Genomic DNA, 18,692 nt, shown 5'->3' with positions numbered 1-18,692 from the left:
GCTCAGTCCACGGTCACCCTGGGCTCCAACCAAGTGGCTTAGGAAAGATTGCTCCATCCTGTTTTTAAAGATAGTTATTCAGCTGCATGTGAACAATTATTTATTGTCTGGGTTGGGGGGGTGATGGCAAACTGGGGGCCTGGACCTGGGCCCCTGTTGCTGTGTTTTCGGTGTCTCCTTCCCCTGCCTGGGAGCACTGTGCTCTCACCACGGAGCATTCTAATGCCATTTGGGGATGGGGTGGGTTGAGCTCACCCAACTGGCTGAGAGCATGGGCTTTGAGGGATGAGTCAGATGGACCTGCACAGGTGACCCTTACCTACTCCCTAGGCCACTGTGAGAAGTGCACAGTCTCGATCTCTCGGGACCCAATGCATATCTCGCTAAATGACAGCACGCTGACTCAGGCCTGGGGCCAGCTCACCTGGTGCACACCCACTTCCGGTGAAGACAGTCCTGGACAGCGGCTCGGGCTGTTCACTGCCTCATCTGCAACGCTCCATCCAGGTCAGGCGTTCGCCTCTGCCAGAGGGCTCACGGATAAAACCCCTTGTGCCTTGGAAAGAACAAGGCAGCCTGGCAGGGGTGCAGTGGGGTGCAGTGTAGGGTGGCCGCATTCAAAGTCTGGGGCGAATGTGGGCTGCTCTGCCTGCCGGACGAGATGGGCTGCCGCCTCGTGAATCCTGTCAGGCAGAACAGGGCGACGAGTCACCAGCGAAGGGGCCGGGGATCAGGTGAGCACTAGGTTCTGGTGTAGCTTTGGCTGCACTTGAGCACACTGACCCTGTTCGGCCTTTTCTGAGCAGAGCCTGGCTGTACCTGGGTTATTTTCCAAGACCTATGGGGCCTCTGAGACACGCTCTGAGCCAGTGGGGCAGTGACAAGGGAGGAAATGCCAAAGGATTCAAGATCAAGTTTGGCTTCCTATGTGTTTCTTTATTGTTGCTGTTACCGTGCTGTAATGTTGCTTCTGCCTGTGCTGTGATTACCAGGCTGCTAATTGTTCACTTCAGCCTGGACCTAGAAGCTGGGGCCGCACTTGAAAGTAGACGTTGTCACCTGCTGGGAGAAACGAGGCTCAGGCAGGGCAGCGATTCCAGAGTCGTCTGCACGTTAGAAGCCCCGGGATCTTCTGAATCACAGTCTTGGGGTGGGGGGCCTGGCCTCAGAGGTTCTGGAAGCTCCCCAGCTGATTGCAGTGTGCAACGGGTTGGGGAGCCCCAGGTGGAAGGGGCTACAGGGGCCTGTGTTCCTGCAGGGAGTGTCTTGGGTGGCTTCTCTTGGGGGCTGTGCTGGTTTTCTGAGATTTTAAACAGTAGTCTCCCCCCTTATCCGCGGTTTCAGTTGTCCACATCAACCACGGTCTGAACCTGTTAAATAGAAAAAGTCAGAAATAGACAATGTGTAACCCTTCTGAGTGGCACAATGAAATCTCTCACTGCCCTGCCTGTCTCGGCCTCTGTCCAGGGTCCCCACAGGCCACTCTCGGGGGTCAGATCCACTGTTGTGGGAGTGCAGTGCTCATTTCCAGTCACCCTTACCGTGCTTTATAATGGCCCGGACACGCAAGAGGAGGGATGCTGGCGATTCGGATTGGCCACTGAGAAGCCCTAACTGTGCTTCCTGTAAGTGAAAAGGTGAAAGTTCTCAACGCACAAGGCATTTTGTTTTCTCACATCACAGGAAGAATGGGGAGTGCAGTGCAGGGTAGGTCGAGAGAGAGACCACATTCGCATGCCTTTTGTTTCAGTGTACTGTTACAGTTGTCGCAGATGTCTTACTGTGCCTGGTTTATGCACGAGACCTCATCGTAGGGGTGCCGTGCAGCAGGAGACGTGGCATGTATGGGGCTCGGCCCCATCCGAGGTTTCGGGCATCCGCTGGGGGTCTTGGGACACCCCCCCCAGATGAGGGCGGGGCTCCTGTACATGCTGCTGTATGAAGACTGAGTGTGTATCTTGCATTCTGAGCCTCAAATAAGATTTTTGCTTGATGGTAGGGACTCGACAAGGTGCGTTAAGTCTGGGCCCTTGTCTGGTTGTCTGTGTTGTTGTGAGTGACGCTGTACAAGTGACCTGTGCTTCCTCTGGGGGTGGTAGCAATGTTCTGGAACTGGATAACAGTGGCAGTGGCTGCACAGTTCTGTGCACGCACACAGTGTCACTGGTATGTTTTATGTTATGGGTGTTTTACCACAATTTTAAAAAGTAGTGATTTGTGGTGGCTTTTAAATACATGCAGATTTGGATAATCAATAAAAAGCTGTCACTCTGGAGAAGAAAAGGGGAGGGACCTCTGCTAGATGCCCGGGATCCACTGTTGTTGATAGGCACTTGCTCTCCATGGCGCTCCGAGGTCTCCAAGGGTGGGGGCACACTGTAGGGCCCGACTCCCCCTCGATGGACCCCAAGAAGCAGGCAGGCAGGGGTGTGTGTTCTCTGAGCGTGAGCTTTGTGAAGGGGGGTGCAGGTGCTGGGTCCCCACTGGCACGACGCAGGGGGATGTCTCCCCAAGCTGGGGGTCCTCCCGACCTCCCGCCCCTCCTCTGGCCCTGCTGCTGGACCCCCTGGTCAACGGGACATCTGCGCCCAGGTCCTAGGGCTGTAGAGGAGGCGGGCGACGCGCCCGGGAGTCGTCCTCCCTTTGTGGGAGCCTGGGGAGAGGACACTGTACAGCGCGGCCACGGGGAGGTCACCGCTGGTCCTACCATCCTTCTAGCTCCGTGTTGAATGGCCAGCCCGGAGCCTGGCGGCCTGCCTACTGTCACAGAGAGGCTTCCTCTCTGGGCTATTTTCAGCGGGAAGGTATTATTAACTGCTGAGGCACAGTTCCGAATTTAGTGGCTAACACACCGAGAAAGCAGCATTCGCCTGGTCGTGGCAACTCTACCCAAACACGCCGGCTCCTTCGGGGGGCTTGGCTGCCCCTGCTCCCCTCCGCTTCTCCCCGGGGGGGCCTGGGCCAGGACCCAGGTCCCGGGGAAGCCACGATGGGAAACTCAGCACCTGCCATGGAGAGCACGGGGCTTTTTATTAAACCAACTCGTGGAAGGTATAGACACCCACAGAATGTACGTCCTGAGACGAGATGGGGAGATGGGGATGAGGCACTGGACGGGAAAAGGTGCTTTCTATAGAGTTTAGGACAGGGTTTAAAGCACGGCGATAACTTTCACCTTATAAGTGAACAGGAAATATTGGGACAAGACAGGAAATTGCATCATTCCTTGCATGAGAAGAACTCCAGAAAAAAAGCTGTTCGTGAAGAAGGTAGCGGCTGAGAGGAGACCGGCCTTGTTTTGGTTTCTCCCCACCCCTCCCCTTTCCCCTTCCACCCCCACGAGAACTTTTTAGGCCATTTTCTTTAAGAAAGAGGTTGTTTGAGAACTTTATGTTATTTTTATTATTTAAAAAAATATTTTACCAGAAGGGTCACCTTCAGTTGAAACGTTAACTGCAGCCTTATTTCCCGGTTTACTAAAGAATCTTTCATGACTTTCTCAGCTTCCTTCCCCAGACGGTGGGGCCAAGCAGCTCTTGGCTGGGAGCGAATTTCGGTTTGGCTGCGCCGGCCTCCGCACTGCGCCCCACCCAGCATCAGAGCTGAGTCTTAATTTGCAGAAAAGAAAAATCTTATATATTTTATTTTGGGAGGGGGTAGGCGGGAATTGCCTGCTGCCCTCTGTCTTTCCTCTGCCCAGCGGCACCTTTCCCTGCACGGAGGTGCCTGGCCTGGCGTTTGGCGGGTCGGAACGGAGGGCTGCCTTTATGTTGAAGCCGCTGAATCACCCCCCCCCCACCCCCACCCCGTCCCTCCCGCCCCTCAGATCCTTAACTTCTGAGACTGCGTGTGGCGGAGATGGACACGGAGCAGCCCTGGCACAGCTGTGCCCAGTACCTGTGCCCTGCCCTGGAGGAAGGGGTCATGAGGCTCACTTGCCACCCACAGGCTTCCCGCTGAAAGAACTGGCCACGGCCCTGGGGGGTGGGGTGGGGTGGAGAAGGAGATACTGACCTGTGTGTGAAAACAGTTCCCATGTACTCTAGCTCTGGGTTTCTAAGTCTCTTTGACAGTGTTATTGTTCTAATGACATGGGACGGTTCCCCTGACCTGTGCTACCAACCAGCGAGCCATCTTTAGGATGGAGACCAGAAAGAAAGCCGCCTGTGTGACTTGCTTACTCCCTACTTGGCTCCCCCCTCCCCAACTTTTTTCCTTAGCGTGCTGTGTTTTGTTTTCATAACACTGCAAGAGCCCTGGGGTGTGTGAAAGCATTGTTGATCACTCGGGGAGGGGAACTTGTCCAAACAGAGCAGGACGCCACAGCAAAGTGCTGTGGGCCGGTGGTGTACTCACAGAGGTTACCGGGCTGGCGCCTGGCTGGAAGCACTGCTCAGGGTCCACCGCAGCTGTCTGGGAAGTCGCTGAGGACAGCTTGCCATCTCCACAGGGAATCCAGGACGGGGCTCGTAATCATCCCCACCTGGAAGGCACTGTCCCTTCCCAGGGTAGGTTCACATGTGTCTTACTACCCAGGTGTAAAGCTAGGTGGGCCAGCTGCTTCGGGTGACGCCAGCGTGTGTCTGGTTCATTCACCTGGCAGTTACTTATTGAGCATCTACTACGTGCCAGGCTCTGTGTGAAGTGTGGAGGGTCAGCCCTTGGGCCCTGATAGGAAGGAGGGCAGCAGGTGTGCTGGCTTCCCTGGAGGCGCCGCTGGGGGGATGCCGTGGAAGGCTTTTGAACAGAAGTTGCTCCTTTTGGAGTCAGGCGGGGGCAGCTTCTCGGGCGGTCTCTACAGGACAGAAGGAGCCACGTCCTGTGGGCTCAAAGCTGGGCCTGGGGGTGAGGTGTTGTAAGACATGGCGCAGGTGCATGGCTGGGCCCCGGGGTGATGGTCTGAGGTGCAGGGTAGGCAGAGCACTCCTGCCATCCGTTTGGGCCTCTGCTTTGGTTGTGGGGTCTGTTGAGAGCTGATAAAACCAAGCTGGCAGATAAACAGGCCTGTCTCCTCCAGTCTGGTTCCAGCGCCCCCCCCCCCCCCCCGCACCCATTGTGAGATGGCAGCAAGAGGCATGGTTCTAGTTACCATCCCCACCCTGGCGGTATCCGGGGGCATGGAGAGGTGACCGGCCAAGCACTGGCTCTTCCATGGGAACACAGCCAGGGGCCGATGGGCACCTGGGAGCATAGTGAGTATTTAATGTCCTGGCAGCCACAAGGGAGGTGGGACAACTTTCCTAACTCCAGTGGTCTGGATTCTCACGAAGAGCATCTGGGGATGCACCTGTGCTTTCTAGTTTGCAATCTGGCGGTCAAGCCCCTGTCTGAGGGAGGTCCCAGCCCGGGTGTGAAGCACAGCCGCCTTCGGTAGGGTTTGTGTAATAAAGTCATCAAATATTCAGTTACCAAGGTGTTTCATTTGCACGCTCATCCTGGCACCCCGCCCCCCCGCCCCCACGTCTGTTCCCTGGAGGCCTGTGAAGGCCCCGTGAAGAGAGCTCACTAATTGAATTAATCTTGCTCCTCTGTGCAGCCCCCCTGGCCTCTCCTGGCTGGGAGAGACCTTTGGGCCTGGGCTTGATCCCGGGCAGAAAGGGCCGAGCGGATCTCACCCCCAGTTTTCATGTTGCAAAGTGGGGGTTTCTGCCCTTCCGACAGAGGACTGCTCCGGTGACCGGGCCAGGGACTGCTGCTGGCTCTCGTGTTTGTTCGTGTCTGTTTCCTTCTCACTCTTTGACTTGGGATGGTCACTCAACAGGAACAAAAACTGTAAGACACCGAGATACGGCTCCACTGTTAGTAGACAGACACCCTTTCCTGCATGTTCCACTCCACCTTTCTCCCCTTCCACTGCGCTCCGGGCGCCTCGTGAAGTTCAGGGGGAAGTGTCTCCTTCCCCTGTGGCTGAATGAACCGAGGCTGGGAAGGGTCAGGAAGCTCCCTCCACTCAGAGAGCCACTTGGGGACGTTGCCAAGCCCAGGCTGCCCCTTAGCCGGCCCGGCCCCTCCCCCTCATTAATCAGTAACCCAGAGGGAAAAGCACGAGCTGAGTTCTTCTGGGGTCTGGGTGCAGAGTACAGTCCCTCCACTCGATGGGCCCCACCTCCAACTTGGGGGGGTGCAGGTAAAACCCTGCTGGGGGATATTTCCCCGGGGTGGGGCCCGGAGCGGGTGTGGGGGTGGGGGCGCTGCAAAGGTTGAACAGCCTCCCTCATCTCTGGGTTGGAGGGATGCCCCAGTCCCAGGAGGGGGCTTGGAGAGAATTATAGTGGGAGGCAAAGGGCCCGTCAGGTTTCTGTCCCTGGAGGCTGGCCTGCTTTCCTGGCCTGGGAGCGGGGAGGCTTAGCTACCAGCTGACCACGTGGCCTTGCAGGAGCCCTTGCTTTGTGTCCTGGGCCTCAGTTTTCTCATCTGCAAAGTAAGTGGCTGGACCGGTCACCAAGTTCCTTGAGGTGCTGACATCCTGTGATCTTTGGCTCTTGGATTGATGGCCCTGTGGGAGGGACCCCCATTGCTGAGGTGGTGGGGCAGCTAACAGCCTCTTCCACGTGCGATAAAGAGATTGTAGTTATTCCTGTTTCTTGGCTGACAAGCTCCTCCTAGAATGAGTGATAGCTGGGGAATCATTCCCCAGAAAAACGCACACACACATACACTTCCCAGGGGTCTTTAGCCTTGCTGTGGAATCTCCTGTCCTAAGTTCCAGGAGACGGTCCAGGGGGAGCTCCAGGAGAGGCGGGGCCTTTTTCTTTCTTCAGGGGGGAAATACAGGTGACATGGATGGCCCTAACCATTGGTAAGTGTACGCTTCGGTGGCGTTAAGCACGCTCACACCGTTGTGCAGCCACTGCCGCCGCCTGTCTCCGGAACTTCACCTTCCCTGCTGAAGCCCGAGCCCACCAAATGCTGGCTCCCAAGGCCCCTCCGCCAGCCCCCCCCTTCCTCTCCATGGACTTGACTGTCCAGGGACCTCACCGAGGGGCACTGCGCCTTACTTGCCCTTGTGTCTGGGTTATTTCATTCAGCATTGCCTTAAAGGCTCCTCCAGGCCGTAGCCTGTGTGAGAGGTGCCGCCTCTTTAACTGCGTGTGTGCGTAGATTCTTGTTTGTTCATTCACCCAGGGGTGGGCACTCGGGTTGCTTCCACCTCTTGGTTGCTGTGAATAGTGCTGCCGTGTACATGAGGGTATAAATAATCTCCTGGAGATTTTTCTGGGTATATACTCAGAAGTGAGACTGCTGGGTCATGGGGTAATTTTAGGTTGAGTGCCACCCAGCAGGGGCATCTTGACTTGTGTATCTGCCTGGGCTGATCCCATGGGGCGGGGGAACCCCAAGGCCTGCTGAACTACAGGCTGTGCATCTGGGCGGGCCTGAGGGTGAGCCCTGGGGCGGAGGAAGTGAGAGAAGGGTAGGGTGGGGTGACTACGTCTGTCCCCTGTGTGGTGTGAGCAGGGAGGGGTGGCCTGGTGTGGCAGTAGTGCAGGCAGGTCGGAGCCTACCTTCAGGGGCGGCGCAGGGTCTGGACATGCAGGACACACGGCACAGAGCAGCCGTCTGTTTATGTCGGACTCCAGGGGCCTTGTGGTGGCAGCCCCGGGTGGGGGAGACTTGCCTTGTCTCTTGTTCCCGGGCCTCCTCGCTGGAGGCTAGAGCTGGCGGGGCCCCAGCTGGGGGGGCCTCAGGCCCAGGAGGCCCTGGGTGCTCTGGGGGTGAAAGGGCTGGGATGGCTGAACAGTGAGTGTGTCAAAGCCAGAGAGATTAGATTACAGAGGCAGACAGAAGTAATGATTAACTTTTCCAGTCTGCACACTGTCTCCAGTCTGTCGTACTGTTGTTTTTCCCTGTAAGTACAGTGTGGGCCCCGGCCTGGCCAGGCCCTGGAGTTGGGTTGTAAAGACAGAGGAATGAGCAGGGGGCGGGGAGCCAGAGAGCTGGTCGGAGAAGGAGGCTTTTCCATCAGATGCTGCATTGGAATTTATTGGCCGGAATGCAGTAAATGCTCGAAATGCCAGCCCATCCAGCAGTTTTCATAATTGTTATGGAACAAGGGGAGCTGGGGAAGGGGACGGATGAAAAGGACTTTTGTTTCCCACTGTATTTTTCCACATACTCGGACGGTTTTCCTTCCAGTCTAGAGAACTGGAGTGGAGTTGGAGCCGGGTGGGGGATGGGTGGGGGCAGGGCCGGGCCTGCCGCTAGGTCCTGGAGACCCTTCCCAGGAACGGGATGTCGCCGTGCACCGGGATGCCCTAGAGTGGGGCCCCCAGAACCAGCAGCCCACTGCAGAGCGGCCCCCAGACCTGCAGAGCCAGGCAGAGCTGTCCCGCACCTCTGAGGGTGCCTGTGTCCTTTGGGAAAACTGGCTTATTTCGAATCCATTTTTATGAAGCTTCTTATTGAGCTTTAACATGTAGCCAACGTACTTACTAGTGGTTAATAAAAAGCAGAAAATGAGGGACCTTTCGGTAGTTTTAAGGAAAGGTTCTCTTTTTTTGCATTCAGGTGTGTGAGTGTATGTCCATTAGTTGGGGGGTGGTGCACAGACAGAGTTTGGGGGGGATCTCGACTCTCCAGGTGGAAGGTGGATGGATTCTGAGATTGGACTAGGCCAGCTTCCTGTCGCCGCTGGTCCCACCCTCTAGTGTCTTCCTGGGGGCGGCCGGAGTCCTCTGCAGCGGGCCGGCAGCGGGCCGATAATGCCGTAATGCTGTGGGGGTCTGGGGACTCGGCCTGTGTGCGTGTGTGGACCAGTTCTGGGGAGCGCCGGCAGGATATTTGGGGGCTGTTGGTGGGAACTTCGCAGTGCACCGTGGAGTGGAAAAGTCTTGATGTTAGAACTTGAGAAGTTTTAATGAGGCTGGATGTATGCTAAACAACGGCCAGAGAGGACCATTTACTGTAAATATTATGAATGGAGTTGGCTGGCCTGGAGTCCCCACCCTTCCTCCGAGGCCTCTCGGAGCCGGGCAGAGCTGGCCTCCTCCGAAGGCAGCCGGTGCGCGCTGTAATTTGCATGGCTGACGGCTGGGGCACAGGAAGCCGCGTCAGCCTGGCTGGCGAGACAGACGGGAGCTTTTGATTTGTGTGGCTTCCCTCCCCTGGTTCTCTCCCCTCAATTATATTCTCTGATGGCCAAACACTGTTCCGAGGAAGGAACCCCCGGGCCGGGGGCCCTGGACTTGGACATTGGAGGGGTTTGGGGAGGTGGGGGTGGGGCCTGCTTGGGGAGCAAGGAAGTACATTTTTGCTCTAGTAATTGATTACTCATCACAATTTGTAAGGCACAGTCACGTATTAGTGTTCTAGACTAGCAGGATCTGCCAATCAGTGAGCTTGGGAGCGCTGGCAGGAGGAGGGTGGTGGCGGATGGGAAACTTCAGGCCTCCAAGCCTGGGGACACACGGGGAGGAGACCCCGCCCCTGAGGACTCCCCAGTTCCTGAGGGCCGTGAGTGACAGGACAGAGAGGATGCGAGAATCTCTGAAGGTTGAAAGAGTCTGAAATGAAAGGGTTGGTTTGGAGATGGACACAGCAAAATCTGACCCAAATCTCTTTGTCCTTTAGATTTGGTTTTTATTGTTGCAAATTAAATGCAAAAATGTGCCCTTCTCCCCGAAGTGATTTTCTTACTCTTCGGAAGGCAGTAAAAATAAACACAACCAGCATCGTTTCATACTTCGTGCACCACAGCGGGTAGCCAGAGACCCTCAGAGCCAGAAGTGGGTCCGTGGGGCTGTTTTGCCCCAGCCCTCTTCAAGTTAGTTATGGACAGGTCAACCTGAGACTCAGAGAGGGCGAGCTACTTGGCTAAGGTCACAGAGCAGCTTGCTGGCCAGGAAGCCGTTTTCTTGGTGTGAGAGAGCTGGACCCCCTAGTACAGGCATAGCCTTCCCAGAGTGTGTTCTGAGAGAGACGTATTTTCACTCTCTAACCACTTGGCAGAGCAACTCCTGGGGCCTGGTAGCTTTGGTGGCCTGAGACAGCTCCCCACCCCCAGCTCTGCTCTTTGGCAAGTGACCAAACTATGCCTCGTGTCCCCTTCTTTAACGTAGGGATGGCAATAGTATGTAACCTTGTAGGGCTGTTTTGAGTCCCCTTGGAACAGGGCCTACTGGGGTATAGATATGGCCCAGGCTGTCTGTCCTTCCTTGGGTCGGGGTGGGCAGAAGGAAAGAGTGATTAGCGTTTCCGAGCAGCTGCAGAACCTGAGAGATGAGACCCTTGAGTATAGTTGGAGGCTGGGCCCCGGGCCCCTGCTGCTTTTGCACCAGTTCCTAACCACCATGTGCGGTTGGCACTGGGAGTTCCGGTCCCTGCCAAGGTTCCACGGGAGGTAGGTTCGAACTGGGGCAGCCGGGTGGGTGGGGTGTGTGTGGGGTGTCATGCCCCAGCTGGGAGTCCCTGAGGGATAGGATTTGGGGAACTCAGTTTATTGGGCCCAGGGACCTGAGGAAGCACCCCAGCCTTTGGAGGAGAACCTTTGGCACCCCCTGCCCACCCCTGGTCCTGCCATCTCGATGGAGATAACCTTGTTAGAAAGCCCTGAAAAAGATTCAGCTTTCCCAGTGTTTTCTACCAGTCAGAATTCTGATCCTTTTGGCAAAAGAGCTTGGTGCAGTGAGGGAAAGGTTGGGTCTAAGAGTTAACCTGCAACGTTTTGAGTTTGTCGTGACCCTGTGGGTAACATGCTCTAAACCCCAGAGGAATCTGAGGGGCCCCGGGCGTGACCTTGGCGAGGGCAGAGCATGGCGGATTAGAGCCGACCCAGAGCCCAAACTGAACCCAGACATCTCGTCAGGTTTCCATGTGTTTGCTTTGGTGTTTGGTCATTTGCCTCTTGAAAAACGAGAGACCGGTAAGGGCCCTTGAGGATTGAGAGTGTTTGGGGCGAGAGTGGATCAGACGGCTTGGCGCTGGGTCCCTGTTCCGCTCAGCCCTTCTCCCTGCAGCGGGCTGGTGGCTCAGAGCAGCCCGCTGCCTGAGCAGGGAGGGGAGCAGGGCCGCCGGGCCTGTTAACCTTTGAGATGTCTGGCGACGGGGGGAGGCGGGATGAGGCAGCCCTTGGTGGCGCCGGAGTCCCCAGGGAGAGGGAGGACCCTGGACCTGCTGTGGGCGAGGCGGAGTGATGTTTGCTTTCCAGGGTTGCCGGGTTTGACTTCTGGGTCTACTCCTGTGCCCTTCGTTCGCCCTCATCAGCCCGTGTGAGGCCGCTGTTTCTGCCTGGGCGCCCACCTCCCCGGCTCCTGCGTCCCTGGCCTTCCGCTCTGCTGGCCCACTGGGGCGGGGGCTCGTCCCATTGTTGGGCTTGGGCAGAGAATGTCTCTGCCTCTGTCATCCAGGTGTCTCACAGAGATGAGGTCGAGTTGAGAACCTTCCCTGCCTACCTTTCACCTGCTGTTCGCCGGCCGTGGGGCACACTGAATGCAGGGGTCCTGTGCTGGCTTTGCTTCCCAAACACGTCTCTGTTCTGAAAGGTCAGGACCCTGGGGACCCTCTCCTCATCCGCGCCCCCTCTGTGCGTGGGCACAGCCAGGCTCAGATGGCTTCACGGCCGGACTGCATAAGTGGGAGTCCAGAAATGGAACTTGGTCTTCCTTCCTTCGTTTTTCCTGCATCTCCTCTCACCTCCAAATAAAAAAAATGTAAAAGGGGGAGGATTTCTCCTTCACCTAAAATCTGGCCTCGAGGCCTGGTCACCCCATGCCGTTGAGACCTCAGGCTAGAGCTTCATTCATGAGCCTTCTAGAAGGGTCTGGTCTGTTCATTCATGACCAGGGTAATTAAATAACTCTTTGTAAGAGGCAGGCAGCTCCTTGTTAAGTGGTCTTCCCTAATGCAAGTGCAAACACAAGGCGAAATCCTTGCCCTTCTCAATGCCCACCTCCCCCTTCCTTTTAAAGGGTTGATTTTATGCTTTAAGGGAAATGGGGAAGGGGGTGGGGAACCTTACAGGAATTTTAGGCCGATTCAGCATTTTTCTGGGGTTGCTCCAAACATTCCCTAAACTATAATAAAAAGAAAAAAATTGTGAACAGGCATCTGATTAGTTAGCTTTTTACAACACAGCTTTTCTGTTTGATGCTTTAAAATGCACAAATACAGTTTAAAACAAGCCCCTGTACAGTCTTCTGAGGAGGGAAAGAAGTTGCTGGAAATACCGGAAAAGGTTATAAAGCTGAGGGAAATGAACCGGGGGCTGCCAGTTCTGCCTTTGGAGGTTAGTGTCAGTGACCGTGATAAGCCAGGGTGGGCCTGTGAGACTCTTCCTTAGTCCTGGTGGCCGGCTAACTGCAGGGACTTCCTGTGTGTGAGATCCTCCCAGGGAGGCCCGGGGAGCCCCCCAGGAGCTGAGCACAGACCTTCATGGGGAGATGCCCTGTAGGCCGTGGGCCCAGTTCAGGGAACGGGGTTTCTCTGAAGATGATGCTGAGCGCTTCCCAGAAATGAGCCCGAGCCCCAGGGGGCATTTGAGGCAAAGGAGGGGAATCTCTGGTTGGCAGCGTGGGATGTGTGACACGTTAAGGGGCCTTCGCTGTCGCAAGGGGTTTTGCTGGAAAGCCTGTTTTGTGCTCAGAGATCGTCCAGGAACAGCGAGAAGAGGGCTGGGGGGTGACGTGAGGGGTCCTGTTGTGCCCGATTCAGGCACCTAGTGGGCTTTCAGGGACCTCGTTCACACACAGGGACACCCACACACCGCCGTTTATCTGGGCTGGGCCATTAACCTCAACAGAAAAAGGCTTTTTCCAGGGATGTCTGGCAGCAAATTGCTGGGTGGACTGGCTGGCTGTGCAGATGAAAGAGAAACCCGCCAGAAAGCTCCCTCCTCTCCCCCTCTTCCCCCTCAGGGCCCTGGGCCAGCCAACCTCAGGCCCCAGCCCCCGCCCAGCTTCCTCTGGCCCCAGAGGCCCCTGGGGCAGACATAGCCCCCACCCCTTGCCCGTGGGCCTGGCATGAGGGCAACTCAATCTCAGGCCCCCACCCCACCCTGCACCTCCTCCTCCTCCCTGCTAGCCGGTGCCAGGTTTCAGGGGGGCCGGGCTCTGTTGGAACAAAGTATTGTGAGACTCTCAGAGGGTCTTCCGAGCCACTCCCCCGAGTCTTCCCTTCCAGGCTGGGTTTGTTGTCCCGAGTAGGGATAGGAAGGGAGAGCTTCTCACATTCCCAAACACCCTCCCCCTTGGGCGGGGACGCCCTGTGTCTTCCAGAAGAGGGATCTCTCCTCCAGCACGCTTGCACGCCAGAGCACTGGTATTTACGTGGATGTTGTGGTTCTTTGGTGCAGCCTTCAGAGCTGAACTCCCTCAGCAAGAAAGTTCAAAGATTGCCAGCACTCACGAGTTTATTAGCAGTTGATGGATATTTTGCAGAAACAAGTTCATGCCTGATGAGTCACCTTCTGCTTGGAGCCCTTGTCCCTCTCTTGTTTTTCCATATGTTCCTGCGTGTGCACATGCAAACACACGCACTCACAGACACATACACACACAGCTTCTCTCACACTTGGGCTTTATAGGCGCATGAGTGTTTGGGGGGTGACGGGCGCCTTCTCTGGGGTTGATTTTCAGTGGGGTGGGGATTGAGGGAAAGGAATGAGCCCCTAATTCCCTATGTTGTGTGGCTGCCCAGGCAGGCATTTGAGAAGGCCAGTTGGGGTGTCAGTAGGAGACAGCCACCCAGGGTGTGTTTGTGGCTGTCTCAGTAGGTCAAAGTGCACATTTGAACACTTACTCACGGGGTACCTCTCTGCAAGACTGGCTCCTACTTTAAAAAAAAAAAAGGTTCACGGAACTGACTGGTTCCCAGGCCCTAACATGCCTGTAAGGAGTCGTGAGCCTCCCCAGGTTACCTAGCTTGCTGGGGCAGCAGACATGGGGCCCCTAGCCCAGCCCCCACCCCCCCTCCCGGCCGCCGTGTTGGATAAGTCATCATCCATTCTGCAAGCCCGGTAGTTCCCAAACCCAGAAGGCCAAGCACACCCAACGATATCTCACGGCCGACCAGCCTCATCTTCGTTTCTTAAGCACCCCCAGAAAGTGAGAAGGGAGGGGAGGAGGAGGCCCCTGCCTCCTGGGGCCCCTGCCTTTCCCCATTTTTGTTAACAAATACAAGACTTCCGGTCTCCGCCCTGCCACCACAAACCACAGCGTTCGTTCCTGCAGCCTGGCCCAGCCCGGTCTGGGAGATTTACGGTTCCCGGTCTGGGGCCTGCCCCACTGGCTCCGGCTTAAGGAAGGAGGAGCTGGAATGCCAGCCGCCAGGGCTCCCTTCCCTTCCACCGCCCCCCCCCCCCCTTTGCACAGATCTCCGCATGCCTGTTTAGGAAAATCACCTTACCAGAGCCACGCCAGCCTCCCAGGCTGCCTGTGGGAAGAACCACTTCTGGGACAGCTGGGGTGGGGCCTGCAGGGGAGGGAGGAAGGGGGGCAGACAGGAGTCTAGATTCTTTTGTGTGAGCAGAGAAGGGCACTTTAACGATGGCCGTCCCCAGTTTAGACACATAATCTTCTGTCTGGGCTGGAGGAAGCCTCGTGGAGGTAGTCTGGGTTTTAACACGAGCGTGTGTGTGTGTGTGTGTGTGTGTGTGTGTGTGTGTGTGTGTGTGTGTGGTGTGGTGTGGCATTTTGATGGGAATTCACCCTTTGTGTACAGTGCTGCTGCTGACAGGCACTGAGGGCTGTTTTTCTATTAGGAAGACTTTTTTTGCCCCCACATCTGCCTCTGTTTAAATTTTCACCGGAGAGCACTTGCTGATGACCAAGGTCCCGATCTGGGAACTTGGTGACCGGCACAGAGACCACACAGGAAGTGGTCCCAGAGCCTGGAGACCTGAGCCCGACCTGGGTCTGGCTGTGTCCTCCTCCGGGGCCTGAGCGAAGAGCTCTCTGGGGCCCGCCTTTCTCATCAGGGTGAGGAGGGCCCAGAGCAGCTGGCCTTCAAGGTGCCGTCCAGTTCACAAAACTTTCATTCTGGGCTGCCTCTGAAGGCCTCTTCTAGCTTTAAAAGTAGGACCAGCCAGGTTACTAGGGGTCCCTTGGCTTCTGAGCTCTGCCAGCCTGGGAGCTTCCTTTGGCCAGGGGGGCACTCCCTCGCAGGATGGGGACGTGGTGGGAAGGGGCACCCCCGTGAGGCCCGTGCTGTTCTATCAGAGGGTCAAGCTTTCCAGGCCCCCAGAGGAGGGCTGTAGAGTCTGCGGCATATCCAGCACTGCTGTGGACTCCTCCTGTCTCGTCCGGAGAGCCCGCGGGTCGTAGGGGTGCTCGGGTGCGAGCGTGGTGACTCCAGGGGGTGGGGGACAACCAACCTCCCACTCCCCCGCTGACCGTGTCCGCCGTTTTGTTCTGCAGATTCCCAACTTCTCCTGGAGCCTGGGGATCGGTCACACTGGTGCGTGGTGGCATACTGGGAGGAGAAGACGCGAGTGGGGAGGCTCTACTGTGTCCAGGAGCCCTCCCTGGACATCTTCTATGATCTACCTCAGGGGAATGGCTTTTGCCTCGGACAGCTCAATTCGGACAACAAGAGTCAGCTGGTGCAGAAAGTGCGGAGCAAAATCGGCTGTGGCATCCAGCTCACGCGGGAAGTGGACGGCGTGTGGGTGTACAACCGCAGCAGTTACCCCATCTTCATCAAGTCGGCCACACTGGACAACCCGGACTCCAGGACGCTGCTGGTGCACAAAGTGTTCCCCGGTTTCTCCATCAAGGCTTTCGACTACGAGAAGGCGTACAGCCTGCAGCGGCCCAACGACCACGAGTTCATGCAGCAGCCATGGACTGGCTTCACCGTGCAGATCAGCTTCGTGAAGGGCTGGGGCCAGTGCTACACCCGCCAGTTCATCAGCAGCTGCCCGTGCTGGCTGGAGGTCATCTTCAACAGCCGGTAGCCGCGTGGGGAGAGGACAGAGCGCGAGCCGAGCGGGCCCAGTCCAAACTACTTTGCTGCTAACATTTTCCTCCTGAGTGCTTGCTTTTCATGCAAAACTCTTTGGTCATTGTTTTTTTCCCCCCCCCTTCATGTCATTTTGTTTATGTTCTGTTTTGTGTTTTTTTGTTGTTTCTGTTTTTGAGAAATAGCTTATGAAAAGAATTGTTGGGGTCTTTTTTTGTCAGGGGGTCATAGTGTGGGCAGGACACCCCTGTCCCCCACCCCCGTATGAAAAGGGGAAATAAAAATCAGTCCCACCAAACAGTGTATGAATGGGGGGCAGGCCCTAACTTGGAGGTCATCGGTTCACTTGTCGGGGTGGATGTGCGAGTGACTGTGTGTCTGTCGTGTGTGTGTGAGTGTGTACGAGAACAGAGGTGGGGGAACCCATGTTCCCTGTGTGCTTCTCACTGACCTCTCCGCTGGGAGGTTCGTGCTCCCCGGCTGTGCCCCTCTTGCCCTTTGGTTGTGCTCAGTGGGGCAGAGGCAGTACCTGGGGGGGCCTGCGACCCCACCCGTGTCCCAGCAGCTGCCCGAGCAAGGCCCTGCCCCCGCCCTGCCTCCTCCCCTTCAGGACGCAGGCCTGTCACCAGGCTCCGAAGGAACAACCCTGCAAAAAGAGGCCCGACCAGAACCAGTTGTTCGAATTCAGGCTTGTCGCCTCCCTCCCCAGCCACCCCGCCGCCATTGTCGCGTCTTTCTCGTTTGGCCATCTGCTCCTGGATGTCTCTGAGATGGGCTCCCTGAGGGCTGCCGGGGCAGCCCCGCCACAGTATTGCTCGCCCAGTGCCCTCTCAGGCCCCGCCCCCTCCCCCCTGCCCTGGTCACATCAGGTTTTACCCAGACTCCGAAAACCAGCTCCGCACTTTCCTCCCCTCCGCAGTCCGCGTGCCGAGCTCCGCTGTTAGACCAGCGAGGGGAGCAGCCCCCCTTCCCTTCCCACCAAGAAGGATTCGGTCCATCGTAACCCAAGGTACCGCCCTGGGCTGACACCTAACTCTTCTTTCGTTTCTTCTACAACTCATACACTCGTATGATACGTTGACACTGCTCTTAGCTCAATGAGCATGTTTAGACTTTAACATAAGCTATTTTTCTAACTACAAAGGTTTAAATGAACAAGAGAAGCATTCTCATTGGAAATTTAGCATTGTAGTGCTTTTGAGAGAGAGAGGACTCCTGAAAAAAACAAACAAACCCTGAGATTTATTAAAGAAAAAAATGTATTTTATGTTATATATAAATATATTATTACTTGTAAATATAAAGACGTTTTATAAGCATCATTATTTATGTATTGTGCAATGTGTATAAACAAGAAAAATAAAGAGAAGATGCACTTTGCTTTAATATAAATGCAGATAACAAATGCCAAATTAAAAAAAGATAAACACAAGATTGGTGTTTTTTTCTATGGGTGTTATCACCTGGCTGAATGTTTTTCTAAAGGAGTTTATGTTCCATTAAACAATTTTTAAAATGTATACTTGATACCGTGTTGTCCTCCAACTCCTTTCTCTTCTGACGGGATGGGTGTGGGGAGGGGAGTCAGGATCCAGGACAGTTGGGGTCTCGGCCCGATGCTTGGTTGGGAGGAGGGGGAGGCGGGCTGCAAAACGAGTCCATTCCCTATGTGCTAGAAAGACACTTAGCTGCACAGCCATCCCCCCTGTTGTATGCTGTCCCTTGGGTGTCGCCGGCGGGCGTCCTGAATATGTAGTGACATCAACCCCAGAAGGTCCTGAGTTACAACAGTGGACGATCCTCTTTCAAAACTGGAAAGGGGAGTTCATTTTCGGTGGTTGGGTGGGAGGTTGCCTTGGGAGATGGGGGGGTCCTGCAATCCCCAGAACCCAGGCCGGACAGTTGACTCTGGGGAAGCCCTCACTTGGCATCGAGTCCTGGGCCCAAGGGGCCCTTCCCAGAGGGAGGTCACCGCCACACTGGCCTCCAGGACAGGCTTCCTGAGAGCCGAAGGCCTGGGAGGAAGACCAGGGGGAGCTTGAGTGTTGGTGATAGGCCATCTCCTAGGTCCCTCCCAAGTTCTGGGCCAGACCCTCCAGGAAGTGGGGGAGGCCAGACCGGGCACCGAGTCCAGGTTCTGCTCTGCAGCCGCCCTCCCCACCCGCTCGAGCTCCAGCCGGCCGCAGTTTGGTGCCCTGGTCCAGCCCGGCCCGATGGCTCTTGGCTGGTGAAGGGCCTCTTTAGTGCTTGCCCTGGGACTTGCAAGGGTGACGGAGCCTCGTTTTAGATTCAGACTCTTGCACAAGAGATGGGACCAGATTGGGCACCAAACAGGAGCTGCATAGGTGTCTGTCAGGGTTCTTGAACCGTGGGTCCAGGAGAGGGGCCTCTGAAGTGGAGGTTAAGATCTTGGGTATCAGAGACTGGGACGATTTCCAAAAACCTTTTTGGAGGGCCAAAGTAAGAATGGCCAATTTTTAATTTTGCCAAATAGTGACACAGCACTATAGCCTACTGGCACCATCATTTCATTCAAGGGACTTCTTATACAACTACATTGTAAGAAATATGAATACATGTTGATTTATGCTTCGGAGGATTAGTGTCAAATGGTTATCTCGGCCAACTTGTTTACTAGAGGCGATGGGGAGCTCACTACCTAGCAAGAGACCATTTTGCTTTTTCTCCGTTGAACTGAATGAAACCCTCCATTCTAGTTCTGCCACCCAGAGTAAGTGTAAAACCCCCATCTCTGGAAAACACCCAGGGAGGGTTCTAATTAACACCGGTGCGGTGGG

The 18,692-nt window shown here is 55.9% G+C and overlaps 1 protein-coding gene across 2 annotated transcripts in view; it reads left to right on the top strand.

Moving 5' to 3' along the window:
* The window catches only part of SMAD7 (SMAD family member 7), a 30,720-nt gene extending 13,299 nt beyond the window's left edge, over positions 1-17,421 (top strand). For both annotated transcript variants that reach the window (XM_045850186.1, XM_045850185.1), the window contains exon 4: positions 15,351-17,421. In XM_045850186.1, coding sequence (XP_045706142.1) covers positions 15,351-15,889 — 539 coding nt within the window. In that variant the 3' untranslated portion in view covers positions 15,890-17,421. The remainder of the gene's footprint in view (positions 1-15,350) is intronic.
* The last annotated feature ends 1,271 nt before the right edge of the window (positions 17,422-18,692 follow it).

Source organism: Phyllostomus hastatus, unplaced genomic scaffold (assembly GCF_019186645.2).
Source record: "Phyllostomus hastatus isolate PE091 unplaced genomic scaffold, TTU_PhHast_1.1 phas_contig_80, whole genome shotgun sequence".
Classification (NCBI taxonomy): domain Eukaryota; kingdom Metazoa; phylum Chordata; class Mammalia; order Chiroptera; family Phyllostomidae; genus Phyllostomus; species Phyllostomus hastatus.
This window is presented reverse-complemented; position numbering and strand designations above follow the sequence as displayed.